The sequence below is a fragment of the Pogona vitticeps genome, chromosome 6 (assembly GCF_051106095.1).
Source record: "Pogona vitticeps strain Pit_001003342236 chromosome 6, PviZW2.1, whole genome shotgun sequence".
Classification (NCBI taxonomy): Eukaryota; Metazoa; Chordata; class Lepidosauria; order Squamata; family Agamidae; genus Pogona; species Pogona vitticeps.
Window position 1 is genome coordinate 21,092,660 of NC_135788.1, and position 16,044 is coordinate 21,108,703.

A 16,044-nucleotide genomic window follows, 5' to 3' on the forward strand; every position below is an offset into this window, starting at 1 on the left:
TGCTACACTAAGAACAGGATTTTGGTCATTGCTTTAAGAAAACAATCACCTCTTAAGATACCTTTTGAATTAACAGGCACAGAATAAGTTCCATCTCAAAGGTTATGCATTTGGAAGGACTTAAGAGCCTGGTTATATCATTCACACATATAGAGAAGTGTGCATTTTTAATATTTGTTGTCAAAAAGTCCTGAATGGAATGTTAACATAACACTACCCAATCAACAAAATATTATTGAAATTACATGTGTGGATTTGAGTGTGTATGAAATAATTTGTGGTCGTGATCTTCAACAATTCTTCTTCAGTTTTTGGTAACTGTACTATTTGACTTATAACATATTTTTCAGGGGGAAGTGGTAGCCTTGGATAAGATAGCAGACAAAGTGAAAAGGATTAAACAAAATGCTACATTACTAAAACTGAACTGCATTAAAACCTTTTGTTATGATGCTACTAAGGTGCTTGCCACAAGCAAGAGGGAAGATGGCCAAGGTAATAATTCTCTTAGTACTTTTTTCTGGTTGTGTTTTCATGAGAATGAAAGGCGTAATTTTTACTGCAGCTGTAAAGTCAGCATTATGAGGAAGGGATTAGATACATTCACCTCCATTTTTATCTGAATGTAGTTTGTCATTGGACAAACATAAGCCAAGTATCTGTGGGAATAGAGTTTGCTTGTGCATGCTGCTCTTTTGCTCCTGCTTAGAGCATGATTAGTGGAATAAATCTTGGAACTTTGCTCTGTGATTTGCTATGTCTGCTCTTTAGTTGTGAATATCATTATTTGGTATATACACATAAGGATTACATTTCTTGCCATGGAACAGATATACTTTGCATTAACACTGGTTATAATTACAAAAAAGAATCTAGCCTCCCTTAGGCTTACATGTTCTCACTTCCACCTTCAACACAGCCACAAGGAGATCAGGATCTTCCAGTTTAGAGTAAGTGCAGTTTTAGCATGTCAGAACTTTAAGATGGGATTAATTTTAAGTATGGCTAATGGTAAGAGTTCAGGTTTATAAACTGTAGTATGAAATGTGCTTGTTTTCATTAACCGTACTTTCAGTTAAGTACAGCTTGTGCAGTTAGGGGTGAAATAACAAGTTGTGGTTAATCAAAATAGCAGCAGAACTTCTGAAGCTATTGTGCCTGTCCCATAGCAGAGAGCACGCAAGCCCATTGGGGGTACTGTGGATGCGAATTGCAACTGAACTAGACTAGTGTCACTTCTTAATTTAGTCATTATTTAGTACAGTTTGGTACATTATTGACATAAGAGGTTTGCTTGTATACCAAACGCTGCAAGTTGTCCTTTTAATGCCCTTATTCCCCCCCCCAGTCATCTGTTTCATTAGCTTGTTTCCTTTTTACAAATGTATAATTCATAAATGGCTTGTGTTTGGTACATCTCTTGTAAGTGCAACTGACGTAGTTGCTGGCATGTTGGGTTAGATCAGGGTCCTTAGCCCCTGGTCCACAGATTGGTCATGGTCCGTGGCCTTGCCAGGACCAGGCCATGAAGACAAATCTCCTCCCCCCCCGCATGCGCAGACGCATGCATGCCCCTCCCACACATGCAGGGATGCCCCCATGCCTCCCCACCCACATGCTAAACCAGTCCATGGAGGCAAAAAATTTGAGCACCATTGCATTAGATAGCCTTCTGTAGACATTAAATAATTACATCAGTGGTTAGGTTTTCAAAAGAAAATACCATGTAGCACCAAAATGGAACTAATTTCCACTTGAAGTCTTCAGGAATAGAGTGGGAGGCAAAGGAAATTTTGCCTTCTGTGTCCAAACATAGTAACAGAGCAGTATAACTGGATTTGCGGATTAAATGAATTGTACCATGAAGATTTTAGACAACATTGACATAAATTATATGTAGTTTTTCAAATGATGATTTAATACCTTTGCAGAAGGACCTCCGTTCTCACCAGAATCATTTGATCGAATACTTCTTGATGCTCCCTGCAGTGGGATGGGGCAGAGGCCAAATATGGCTTACATCTCATCTTTAAAGGAAGTGACTTCTTATCAGCCTTTACAGCGCAAGCTCCTTAGGGTGGTATGTATTCATGGTAAAAACTGTTTTAAAAGTTGCAGACATGTAGCTTTATCTTACACATAAGGTAAGCTGGGGAGCTCATAGCTTGCTCTGTTAGATCATATCTGTGTTAATACAGATTCTTACGTGCGTTATTGGCTTTTCATACAAAGCATCTCTAAAGGTTTCTCTGCCTTATCTTGTTTTGATTCATGGGATTAAAAAAAAACTTCTTATTGTGACCTGCAGTTCTATCTTTCTTTCTAAGTCTTGAACTTAGTATTACTGATTGGCTTGTAAACTGGCATTCTGTGTGGTAAAGGAGGAGTGTTGTCAGCTCTTTGAAATTCTATGTTAAATTTCTGTAGGGCTCAACATCTGTAAGGCAGCAATCCATGCAAACATTTCAGGAATGAACAGCTTCTTTCTTGTTTGGTTGAAACGTTTCACTACTCATCCAAGTAGCTTCTTGGATGAGTAGTGAAAAGTTTCAATATAACTATTAGACAAAATGATAATTTGTTAAAGCTTCAAAACCTTTGAAAGCATAACCTGGATAGTAAATGCTAGTTCAGATATTATAATTCTTGAATCTTCAGAAGTAAGTAGTTCCATTGGGAAGATGACTTGGTGCCCTTATTGCCTTATTCCCCAAAAAACATCAGTCTCAGTGCTGTGCTCAGATGAAGTGTGGAAACATCAACACTCATGATTTATTCAGCTGTGCTCTCTTGTGTATTGGAGTCTGCTGAGCCAAAAGGAAGCAGAGAAATTTCAGTCCTGTCCTAGAGCCTGTCAGATGCTTGTTTCAAGGAGACCACTTTAACACAGGCATTCTGCTTTTGCTAAATGAGAACTAACTATAGATTCAGTTTCTAGAAGTGTTTGATGAAAGATAGTTTGTCTTTGGGGAATTTGAAATAATAAAGTTGTTGGAGCGTTGGAGCTTGAGATCAAATTTCATTTTTCATCTGTATTGTTTTTTGTTTTGTGATTTCCTTTTGCTCCACCATTGGCTGTTTTAAGGAATGAATGGCTACTGAATAGAAGTAGAGCGGAAACAATCTATTTCACAAGCTGGTATATTCAGAGGAATCACTGCAAAAAAACAAACAAGCTCAAACAATCTCTCTTGTTGAACAAACTCAAATATTATGAGAAGTAGTTGTTCACCCAATCTAAAAATGTTGCAGTAAATGTGGCCTATGTAAATATCCTATACCAGGGTCTCTAAACCTTTCACTATGAGGGCCACATCATGTATTTTACACATTTTCAGGGGCTGAAGGAGGGAAGGGGGATCCAAGCAACCCCCCACCCCTGCTGTATTTGCAAATACAGTGGGGGTGGGAGATTGGTTCCGTCAGGCGTTGTTCCTCTTTCTATGCCCGGGCCAGATAAAAAGGCAAGGCAGGCTGGATATGGCCTGCGGGCTACAGTTTGGAGACCCCTGGCCTATACAGAGGGGCATTTGAACTCATCTGTATTTTAAAATTTAATATTTCTTGTGAGGTGATGGTGATACCCTGGAAATAAAGATGTAGTGTATCCTTAGGCAGTGCATCTGCTGAAGCCGGGAGGCATCCTTGTGTACAGTACCTGCACAATCACACTTTCTGAAAATGAAGAGCAAGTTGCATGGATGTTGGAGACGTTTCCGTGCCTCCAGCTTCAGTCACAGGTAACAGCCTGTTTCTTTTTTACAATTTATTGCCTAACATGTATACATTTCCCACTATCAAATTAAATTATGTGCTTGCTGACGGTTGAAGAACTTCCTGTGGGAAGAAGAGAGAAGGAAAAGTTCTAGGGATCATGCTTTGAATTACTGCCTAATTGCTATCATTTTTAGCATCTGTAGGTATTAAAATTTGACAAAGAAGCGTTTTCCTTCTCTCCCCTTTTATCAGAGCCAGTGTGGTGTAGGCGATAGAGACTAGGAGACAAGTGTATCTCAGGTATCTTGAAAATCCTATTCAAGCTACCATACGTCTGGTATCTTTTAGGTAGCTTAGACTTTATTTAGGGCTTTATAAATCAAAACTAGCACTTTGAATTGTGTCTGGAAACACCGGCAGCCAGTGGAGCTGCTGTAACAAGAAAGTTTTGTGATCACTATAACCAGCTGCAGTTAACAATCTGGCTACAGCATTTTGGATCTGCTGAAGTTTCAGTTTCCAAAGGCAGCCCCATGTACAGCACAGTACAGTAATCCAAATAGGATGTAACTAAGGCATGCAGTGCTATGGCCAAGTCAAACATCTCCAGGAAAAGTCACAGCTGATGCACCATTTTGACTGCACATGCACTCCTGGCCACCACTGAGACCTTATCATTCAGGCTTGAGATGAAGCCAGGAGCATACCCGACTGAACCTGTGTTCTCAAGTCGTGGAGTCCATGTATGCACAAAAATGCGTTTGTGCACCTGCATGGACACATTCTCGGAAAGTTCCAGAGCCTCCAAAAACAAACGTCCCTTTGACTGTACAGTGGTGCTCCACATGACGACGACCTTGTAAAATGACGAATCCGCTATAGCGGATCACAAAACGATGTTTCCTGTGGGGGATTTTTGACGACAATTTGGTTCGTGCTTCGCGAATCATTTGTTCGCAAGACGGTGATTTTTCTGGCTCCACAAAATGGCTGCCTTGTGTTTTCCGGACCCATGCTTCGCAGGGCAGCCATTATAACAGCTGATTGGCACTTGGAAGATTCCCTATGGGTGATTTTCGCTGGACGACAAAGTAATTTCCCCATTGGAACGCTTTAAATGGGTTTCAATGCATTCCAATGGGGAATTATTTTTCGCATGACAACGATTTCACTGTATAGCGATTTCAGGGAAACGGATTGTCGTCATGCGGGGCACCACTGTACTGAGGAAGCGCAGCCCCACAAGTCCTTTCTTGTCTGCTACCGCAATGACATGCAAAGAACAGATCCAGAGCCTCGTCTCTACTTAACGTGCGTTTTACATGTGCCGCTTGTGGCAAAAAGATCCCTCAATCCAATGGGCACAACATTTGCCTGTTCTGTTTAGGAATGACCTATTTGTAAAATCCTGCAAAATCTGTAAGTTTTATGGCCCTTACTCTTAAGAACCATCAATCCTGTCTGTGTTCCTTTCCTTTGGGAACAATCCCTCAGGGTACCCAATCCTTCTTCCAGCACAACTCAGGCTTCTCAGCAGATGTATCAGAGGGAAACTTTGGAAAAATCCTCAGCCTGGGAACGTGAGGTCCTCTATGTTTCCATGCATCCATCGAAATCTCATGCCCCTCTAAGGCACCAGGAGAGGAGAAAATATCTTTAAAATGTTTTATAGATGGCATCTCACTCTGGTAAGATTGGCAAAAATATCGGAAGGGATCAGTAATGCTTGTTGGAAATGCAGGGAAAACCCAGGAACATATCGTGTATGGTGGTCATGTGAAAAAGCAAAAAAAATTCTGGTCACAGGTTTGGGAAATGTCACAAGAAATTGTCCAGCAAAAACTAAACTATAAACCTGAAAGGTTTCTATTGAATATGATGCCAGAGATCATTGATTAAAAAATAAGAGAAAGAGAGAAAAAATTAGGGGAAGAAAAGATCGCCACAAACCAATACTTACAAGAACCTATTAATGATATTAGATGGTAATGTATTTTCTAAACAAACAAGGGGGCACCAAGTCCCTAAGTCTTCTCTATCTTGCAAGCTTTCTATGGGAATGGTACATATCATATCACGTCTTCCCAACAGCAACCTACAGTTGTGTTCAAAATTATTCAACCCCCACTGAAATTGAATGTTTTGGCCATTTTGACATTGATTTTGATCATTCAGTCATCTTGCTTACATTTACATGAAAGAGGCACTTGTAGGTCAGAGAAATATAACCTTAAGTTTATAATGAAATAACCACAAATGTCTTTTCTGTGCTCACATCATTATTAGTTTTTATTCAACCCCCAAGTGACATTCAATCTTAGTACTTAGTACAACATCCTTTTACAGTTATAACAGCTTTTAAACGTGAAGCATAGCTTGACACAAGTGTCTTGCAGCGATCTACGGGTATCTTCGCCCATTCTTCATGGGCAAAAGCCTCCAGTTCAGTCAAATTCTTAGGCTTGCGCACTGCAACTGCTTTCTTTAAGTCCCACCAGAGGTTCTCAATCGGATTTAAGTCTGGTGACTGCGATGGCCACTCCAAAATGTTCCAGCCTTTCCTCTGCAACCATGCTCTAGTGGACTTGGAGGTATGCTTGGGATCATTGTCCTGTTGAAAGGTCCAACGTCTCCCAAGCCTCAGGTGTGTGACGGACTGCATCACATTTTCATCCAATATCTCCTGGTACTGAAGAGAATTCATGGTACCTTGTACACGCTGAAGCTTCCCTGTACCTGCAGAAGCAAAACAGCCCCAAAGCATTATTGACCCTCCGCCATGCTTCACAGTAGGCAAGGTGTTCTTTTCGTCATATGCCTTGTTCTTCCTCCTCCAAACATAGCATTGATCCATGGGCCCAAACAGTTCTAATTTTGTTTCATCAGTCCACAGAACACTATCCCACAACTTTTGTGGTTTGCCCACATGACTTTTGGCATACTGCAGTCGACTCTTCTTATTCTTGGGAGACAGCAAGGGGGTGTGCCTGGGGGTTCTGGCATGGAGACCTTCATTACGCAGTGTGCGCCTTATTGTCTGAGCTGAAACTTCTATACCCACATCTGACAAATCTTTTTTCAGTTCCTCAGCAGTCACACGGGGACTTTTCACCACTCTACGCTTTAGGTAGCGCATAGCAGTCGAAGTCAGCATCTTCTTTCTTCCACGACCAGGTAGCATTTCAACAGTGCCCTTTGCCTTGAATTTGTGAATGATGCTTCCTATGGTGTCTCTTGGTATGTTTAACTTCTTTGCAATCTTCTTATAGCCATTGCCCTTCCTGTGAAGACAAATCACCTCTTCTCTTGTCTTCCTGGACCATTCTCTTGACTTCACCATGTTTGTAACCACACCAGTAAATGTCTAGAAGGAGCTGAGTATCACAGTCATTTTAAAGCTGCCTAATTGGTGCTTATTATGCTTGATTGGTGCTCGGTGACATCCACAGGTGTTTTCAGTACCTGATCGAAAACACCTGAATGAACCTCTCTTCTTCAGAGTGGTAGTCTTTAAGGGGTTGAATAATTGTGGCAATGAAGAAACCACAAAAGAAACATTTACTACTGTATTACATAAACAATTGATGTTATTTTAGTTGCATTTGGTTCTTTAAAACGTCCTTGTAGGATTTCATTCTGAATACAATTCCAAATGTACACTATAGTCCCTAAACCCCTTTACAGCATTGGGTGTTGAATAATTTTGAACACAACTGTATGTTTCAGGCACAGACAATCAGAAGGCAACCACCTCAGCCAAATTATGATGCAGACACAGGAATGGGAATTACCTCATGCTTTCTACATTGAACTGATCTCCAGATGGGACAAACCAACCATAGATGCATTCACCACCCCCAACCAACTCAAAATCTGCTCATTACCGCACCCAAGTTGGCATGGGCAGCTGCTCCTTAGGAAACACCTTCATCATACCTTGGACCACGGACTTGGGCCGGGCTGCCGGGACAGATGAGCGGCGAGCAGGAGGCGAGCGGTGAGTGAAGCGCCTCCTGTCAGCACACTCCTATTGGGTTCTAGTGCCGCTGCTGATCTGATAAGAGGCAGCTCCCTGTTCCCCTCCTGCCACTGCTAGATCAGCTGTGCCTGTGCCATTAGAATCTAATAGGAGTCTGCACTGCTACTAGATTCTAAGCCATTGCTGATTTAACAGGAGGCAGAGCTTCAGTTGCAGCTCACCTCCTGCTCGCCATTTCCTTTATGAGCTCAATTCAAAGCTCTCCTCCAACAACCTACTGCATAAGAAGCACCACCCCCACCACCCCAGTCCTTGGGAGAATCATCCTCAGCTAAACCGGTCCCTGGTGTCAAAAAGGTTGGGGATCACTGCACTAAAACAGCTTCCTGTGCTATCACTGGAATGAATGAATAATTACCTGCTTCATTTTCTGTTTTTCTATTAATTCTTTCTTTGAGAGCAATCCCTAGGAGTCCATCAGCTGAAGGTGATAGTTTCTATTGAAAAGATTTATTTCCTGTTTTAAAAGTTGCTTCACTAGGCAAAGCCTAACAGTTCCCCTCATCTTAATGCAGGAAACATACCATACCAGCTGTATGTATTCCATCTGCTGAAACAGAGTAGAGAACCAAAGTCCTGCATATTCTTAAAAGTCTGCCAGCAGCTGCAGTACAACACCAAAGGAAAGTCCTGCTAAACTCTTTACTGCCACTGAGCTCATATTTACCCTTTTCAAAGGGCACAGGAGGACAGATGGACGTATAGTTTGCCTGTGTTGACTTATCTGAATCTGAGCAGCCTGCTGATCCTGCAGGGAAAGTGGACTGGGGGAACATCTGTGTCTTTGAGCGTTCATGACTCCATTGCTTCTCTATAAAGAGTTCAGGCAATGCTGGTGCTTTGCTGGTTACCAGCAGTTGGGTAATTGTCCAGTTAAAATGTTTGCACCTAATGTGTTTACATTAGATGCTCATCAAATCTGTGTAGGTATGACAGAAAACTGAGAGTGTATATACAGAATGTATCAAATAATTGTGCGACTTTGAGACATTTAATTAGTTGCACTTCACTTCCCTCAGACCCTTCACTGACAGAGTGGCTAAAGGGATTAGGTTTTAATCTTGTAGGATTAAATGGCTGAGACAGACTCTAATTTGATAGTGAGGTTTTGGTAATTTTTGTAACCATGATTTTACTGTGTGCCTGCAGGAAAAAAATACACAAGAATTCAAAGTTATGGTTGTAGTGTGTTATATTTGAGATTGTAATGTAATAGATAATTGAAGTATTGGAATGCCTTCCCTAAACAGAGGACTAGAAATGAGAGTGCCAGACACTATAAATTCATCTGGTTGGTGCCAGGTGTTCTGTAGTTAAACCTCTAAGGGCATTAAGTGGCTTACTAGGTTTCTTTATGGGAACAGACATTCAAAGTAGGCATAAATCACAAATGCCAATGATTTCCACAAATCTGGGAAATTGTTTTGTAGTTCAGAAATGTTTAAGTAGAAATACATGTTATGTGTCTGCCTCTTAGAATCAGGAAAGGATGTGTAATTTATTCACTATTATCTCTTGAGAGGACCTGAGAGGTTATCAGTTGTAACTAGCCCCACTTACTAGGTAGTCTGCTTCCATCTTTTTCCCTGAAGAAGGCGGGATTGTTAAGAAAACAACATTGTCTACCACCTGTTGAAGTTTTGGGGGATAGCTAGTATCTGGAGCAGTAGGCAAATAATAGCTTCACCATGTTTTTCTCTTGGACTTCAGTCCATCCACTTTTGCAGTACAATCCTATGCACACATATAAGGGCCATTTAATTTGTTGATGTGTATTTCCATTTAAGTGCACATAGGGCTAAAATCTGAGTCTCAGTACTTTCTTACTATCTCACATGGGATTAACATGCTCATAGGTCTGAAGGAAGATCAGCCCTTGTAAGCAGCAAAATAAAATGATCATCTCATTTTGCTTGCACACAATAGCTGAGTGTCTTATATTCAGTTCTCTGTCTCCCTTTTGTTGATGTGACATAGCAACCCAAACATCAATTGAATATAAACAGTATTTTAGTGAGTAACATGTATGAAGTACTATTTTGTTAGTGTTGATTACATTATGATTGGGGGATTATATTAAAACAACTGATGATAACAAAGGACTGCTTGAATTCAGCTCCTCCTTTCTGTGTCACTATGCTAGAAGTACTTCTAAAAACATCCTTCACAAGAGTGTGCAGTAAGGAAACTGAAGGACAGATTTCTGCTGTAAATATATTCTAGGACAGATTGAGACCACTGGCTCTAGTGAATTAGCCTGCATTTTCTGCTAAACAAATAGGGGACTGCAGAACACTTCAAGCTGTTTGTTTTATTTTCCTGTCTTAAAAGGAGCCCCGTGTTGGAGGTGAAGGCATGATGGGAACTGGGTTGTCACCTGAACAGTTGAAATGGCTACAGAGGTTTGATCCATCTGAAGTGACTCTGCAAGGAATGGATTTTGATTCACTGCAAGAGTTAAAATACGAAGATTTGATAAGCCTGGCAAATAAGGACTGCATAGGTTTTTTTATTGCAAAGTTTATAAAAGTACAGGGAGAATAATTTAAGAACTCTTCATATGAAATACTCTTTCCTGTTAACCTTTGGAGCATTCTGAACTGTACCTCATGCTGCTGCAAGGTTGCCAAGCCAACAGACTGACGACACAGTTGCTATGGCAGCAGTATAGTCTGCCAGCTGTTTCCCTTGGGAGAGATCCACAGGTTGGAGAAACAAGTCTGAGGGAAAGGGGTAGATGCACTTTGGAAAGCTGTGTTTGGTTTTGTGTTATCACTAGGTCACTGATTCTAGAAAATTTTATTTTTCAATTTATCCAGTTATTTTTTTAAAAAAAACTGTAATTGTAGTAGGAAGTCTTCTTTCAGCATATAGTATACATTGCACAGAATTAGGAAAAAAAGTGATCATTTTGTAAAACTTCGCGAATACATTGTAAAACTTTGTTTACTGAATTCTGAAAAAGCTCCTTTAAAAATCATGTATTAAAGAACATTTCAATGAGCTTCTTTAAGTGACATCAGCATCTTATTGGTTTACATTATTTAGTCACCCAAGAATCTTTCAGCTGATATCCCACAAAGCTGAATCCCATTTTGCTTTTATCTGCTTTCCTGGCAACACATGTATACTTGCTTTTCTTCTTAGGGAGTGCAGATTAGTTTTCTAGGATTTGCTGTTATTCTGGGACAGAGCCGAAGAAGTACTACTAAGGCTACTGTTACATTTTACACTGTCATATTTTCTGTTAGAAGAGGTAGGAACTCCGAATTTTCCCATTGTTTTTACATCTTCCTTTTTAAAGTCTTTGCAAGCCTAAGCACCCTCCTATTTCACTATGTTTGAGATTTACAGATTGGGCTGTTCTAAAACATTTCAAGAACCAACTCTCTACCTGATGCCTTACTAATGTAAATATTTATGTGGATAGAGGAGTCTGAGGTAGCAGGGCCAGGAAGGTTTCTTAGCTGTCCTGTCCACTTCGATCACTTAGGACCAAGTAAATGGTATGGCATGGATCATGGTTAAGAGACCTGCTACCAAACTGAGAAGAGTTCATTGTTTTCAAGACCATTTTAGTAATTTGGTGGGCCATTGTGAATACAGATCATAGTGGCATAGATTAGACACTCCAGTGAGTCAGGTGCTAAAGTGCTTTGGACAAATCCGTATGATTAGCCATTTATAAAGTGGTGATTTGCTACTGTTTGGATGTGTCCACTTGGAAGCCTATATATCCTAATATCTCTGTTTTTGGAGGCAGAACCCCAGATTATTTGGGACAGGGAAAAACAGTTGACTTCATGTAGCCGAAACATGAGTCCGTTTCATGTAACGTATCTTCTGCTGGGTTTCATTATTCCAGGTTAAGGGTAGGGATCAAATATCTAGATCTCCCCAACATGATACGTTCTGTGCACATAAAACATAGGGAGGAGTCTAATTTGGAACCTTTTGCTTCAAGTGTTTTGTAGGTGCAAAGAATTTATTAAGTGGTGGGGACACAGGTGTGATAGTACATACAAAGTTAAAGGGTTGTATCTGGACCTAGTCATATTTACTGTATAGTAGGCCACTGAAATCAATTTAAGTCCATTGATATTAGCATATTTATGCACTATATAAGACAAAATCCAACACAACCTGGTAATGGGAAGCCTCAGCAACAGATATGATACTTGGCATAACTTGTCTGTTTCGGGAGGCAACGGGGCCGGGAGGCAGAGGGCAGTGGGGCCGATGTTGGAAGCCCAGGAAGCCGAAAGCTCCCATGAGGTGTGCGAAGAGCTAGGAATTGGTGTGCTATCCTGGTGTGTGAATATGAATACCCCCATCTCTATCTGAATTGACTTTCTTACCCTTCTTTGGAAGAAATAAAACCGCCTGTTATACTGGCTGTATAGGTAACCCTGGTTGCTGATTTTGTCCCAACACAGCTCCTAAATAAGCCTTCCAGTCTAAGAGATCCAACTGTTGGTTTTCTTTGTCAGGTGGCACAGAGAGCTTTATTCATGGTGGAGGATGCAACTGCATCAGAATTAGGCATAGAATGTTATAACAGAAGATCCACATCTTGCTCTTGAATCCTACACATTTTCAAGTGACATGGAGAAACAAGATGGACAAGAGTTTGTGCCATGGTGATTTATTAGTCTCGTACAGGGAAGAAGAGTGGAAAATTCCACCAAAGCATTGCTTTGTGTAAGAACCAGTGAGAGGACCAGATCTTTGGCAGGTTCTTCCTGGTGATAATGGTATTTGAAGGCTTTTTGCGATCCAGATAAGATCAGAATGAGAAGTGTAGTTCTCTAATGGCGAGGGAGGTTTTATGGTATTTAACAGAGGCAGAGAGAAGGATTTTATTTGGGTTGTTGAGACTGGTCAAATCACATCTGCTTGCAACTCACTATCAAAGACAACATTGTGACAGAGCAGGTTTATTTTGGTCTTCTATCTGTAGTGTGTGAAACACCACTTGAAGATGAAGATGGCCCAACCAGAGTTCAAGGTGCCACTTGTGTGGTTAAGGACTGTAGTGGTGGTCAAAAGACACAGTAGACAGGGACATATATTGGTAATGCAGTAAATGTTGAGGTTGGTAGAGAGGAAATAAGGGATATTAAGGAAACTGTGGTGTTCTTCACCAAAGACCAGCTGACCAGTGACCGTAGAAGAGGTTGTAAGGTGGTGCTGATAGAGCAGTCATGGTAGATGTGATGTGCGGGAACCTTATGTCTGTGGAAAGAAAGTACTGGACCAATCCAGACCAACTGCCTAAAAAAAGTTGTATTTTGATCAGTGTAAGGGGGCAGGGGAAAATAATTCATCACGTTAAATTATAGGGACAGGCAGAAGCAGACTGTCAGACAGTATGAGTTGTCATTCCAAAGAGACTAGTCAAGACTGAGATGGACATCAGTGAGAGGCTTTAAACAAAGTGTCTCGCACAAACCTAACTGATGTAGCTCATAGAATATATAACTCTCAGCATGTTTCTACTAGGTGTTCAGCTGTTTCCAATTAGTTATCAAGAGACCTTGGGACACCAGCACTGTTTTTGCTTGGATCTTTCTCTTGGACAAAAGGGCTTCATGTCTGTCACTCTCCTCCTGATCTGATTTTTCAGTGACAGAATTGGGCCCTTTAATTGCAAGACATTCTCTTCCACTTCCAAAAATTACTGATCAGCGTGAGCCAGGGCAAGTGAGTCTACTTTCCTGGGAAGAACACTATAGAGCCATGGTCTGTTACACTGAGGCAACTGCCAGTGTGGATACTGACTGATGTAGAAGTGGATGACAGTACAACTAGGGTGGTGGTGAGTAATCTCTCAGTGGTAGAGATGCGAAGAGCATGACTGGGATGGAGAGCACTGTACAAAGGGCTATCATAGTGGTAGTACATAGTTTGTGGGGCTGTTTGTGCCATTAATACTTTAAGGATTCCTGGCAACTGGCAGAAGACTTCACTGGCAAGCCTGCAGCCAAGATCATTGTTTCCAAAAGAAAAAAAAATCTCAGGTGAATTCTTGGATTTGGGTCAGTCTGGCTTGAACTGAGGTGATATGACCCTTGCCTAAACAATAACAAAAAAGGGGCCTTTAAAATGTTTTTGCCCATCTGAAAAAGAAATCTTACATTTACAGATGGAAAACAGTTGAAAAATATCCCTGGAACCCTTGGCTGGGGAGGGAGGAATAGGTGAAAAATGTACTAAATCTGTATATTCCAAAAATTCTGAAAACTCACAGAAGTGGCACTTCTTTAAAAATGTGCAGGCTCATTTACCTTTATATATCAAGCAGATCGTCCATATATGCAGAAATTGTTATGCTAGTTTTTTATTTTTTCTACTGTTTCCTAATTCATAAAATATGAAAGTTTGGTGGAGAACTTGATAACCTAAATTTACTGTATATGAATTTGCAATGCCTTTGGTTATCTAAGAATCCTACCCAGAATGTTAATCTGCTTATATATTAGTATGTCTATGTCATCAACATTACCAGTCAACACACTTTCATTTATATGTTAATCCTTTACCATTTCTCCATGTATGTTATTAATCTTCTTAGGACTAGTCATTTTCTTATGTTTGCATTTAGCATCCAACAGAAATCCTGATTATTAGGGCAACAGGCATCTTACAAAAATGTAAGAAAAGCAATGCAGATTGTACAGCTGAACCACTGCCTCCAAAAGAGTTCTTTGTGTATTTATTGGATTAGTTGAAAGCTCTTGTTATATTTAGTCTGAATGTAACATTCCTAATAAGCAGTTTCATAGTAGGAAATGATGCCATCACTTTGCAAAAAAGGACACAAACAGGCCAATTTTTCACTTTTTGTGAAAGAAGTATTACAAATAGGGTGATCTAATTAATCAACATTGCAATACTATACAGTCTCGGGGTGAGGGAGAAGTGAAGTGTGTGAGAGTGAGCCGTTTGTGATCATAAAAACCATAGAAAGAGGAGAGGATGGGGGACGTGAGGAAGAGAAGGTGACCAAAGAGGTGACAGTTACGTAGGAGGCAGGAGAAGTTGAATAGGAGAAGGTGGGAAAGGTGGAGATTTGTCTAGTAGAGGAGGATGTAAGAGGAGGGAAGGCGGAGCAAGAGGTGTCAGTATGGGAGGAGGATATAAGTGGAGAGGGGGTACGGTGGTTCAGTTCGGTGCTGGAGGATTATGAGAGAAAGAGGGAGGAAGCACGGAGAAGAGAAGTCGAGTACGTAAAGGATCAAGGGCTACTGAGAGACTTTCCCCACTTGAAGGTGGGGGGACTGTTGCCAGATCCAAAGCTGAGGGAAGACAAGCCGACCCAGTTTCAAACGCAGGAATGGACTCTAATAGTAGCACTGTGTGAGTTAGAGTTACAAAGAGAGACTGAGATAGCCCACAACCGCTTCTACGACAGACCGGACGAGCGAAGTTGGGTGAGGCATTCATGTTGTGGAACGATTTGCGCCCTGAGAAGTACCACTCCCCAAAGACCCATGTACCGGGAATGGCGTGGAAGGAACCCCCCCCCCCAACTGAATCCGTGGGAGTATGGGAAAAGTTTCGGTTCATCTACTTGTGGCCTGTTGCCTGAGTTGAGAATATTTGACCCCATGAATAATGTGCTGGAGATGAGTGACAATAAAAATGACAGTTTAAGGGTTATTAAGACATCTCCTGTTTTATTTTCTGCCAAAAGTGAGGAGTTGCCCAAGGAGAACAGTGAACCCAATCACAGCTCTTCTTTGAGGTAGGAAAGATCAGCCCTCAGATTGGACCCACAAATACATTCCTTGCAGAAAACTCTATAGGTCTTGCCCTTCCACTAACAGAAGTCTGATAGGCACAGCTAGGGAGGACAAGAGGAATATCACAGGTGGATAGGGAGAGGATTTGGAGTCTCAGGATCCATCAGGTAGCAAACAAAGTGTCCAGTGGAGAGAAGGGCTTTGTTAACTATCATAATTATTCCAGTGCAAATCATGCAAAGAAGTTGGACCACAGACTAGATTGAAAGAAGATGCTGTCTCCCCTCCCCTTACATTTTACTAATATGTGAACCACATCTGGACCACCATATCTGGACTGTTCTGTATCCATATACAAGTAGGACAATCATTTTCTCTCTAGTAGGCTGACTTGCTAGACTCCATCATTTTCCCAATATTAGTTATCAGTATATACTAGGAACAAATAAAAGTGCATCAGCAGTCATTTCTGCTCAGATCAAAAGTGAATACTCATCCCATTGATTTCAAACAGAATTGAGTGCAAATAACTTCATCTGTATT

General features: G+C 41.0%; 1 protein-coding gene across 10 annotated transcripts in view; it reads left to right on the forward strand.

Annotated features, from left to right (window-relative positions):
• NSUN6 (NOP2/Sun RNA methyltransferase 6) overlaps positions 1-10,760 on the forward strand; it is a 26,755-nt gene extending 15,995 nt beyond the window's left edge. For 5 of the 10 annotated variants that reach the window (XM_078378664.1, XM_078378662.1, XM_078378663.1 and 2 more), the window contains exons 9-12: positions 351-495; positions 1,932-2,080; positions 3,615-3,740; positions 10,088-10,760. In XM_078378664.1, coding sequence (XP_078234790.1) covers positions 351-495; positions 1,932-2,080; positions 3,615-3,740; positions 10,088-10,300 — 633 coding nt within the window. In that variant the 3' untranslated portion in view covers positions 10,301-10,760. Of the gene's footprint in view, positions 1-350; positions 496-1,931; positions 2,081-3,614; positions 3,741-5,211; positions 5,406-7,443; positions 8,523-10,087 lie in introns of those variants that run through there. The other 5 variants (XR_012088255.2, XR_012088256.2, XM_073003087.2 and 2 more) reach the window with 5 other exon arrangements.
• The last annotated feature ends 5,284 nt before the right edge of the window (positions 10,761-16,044 follow it).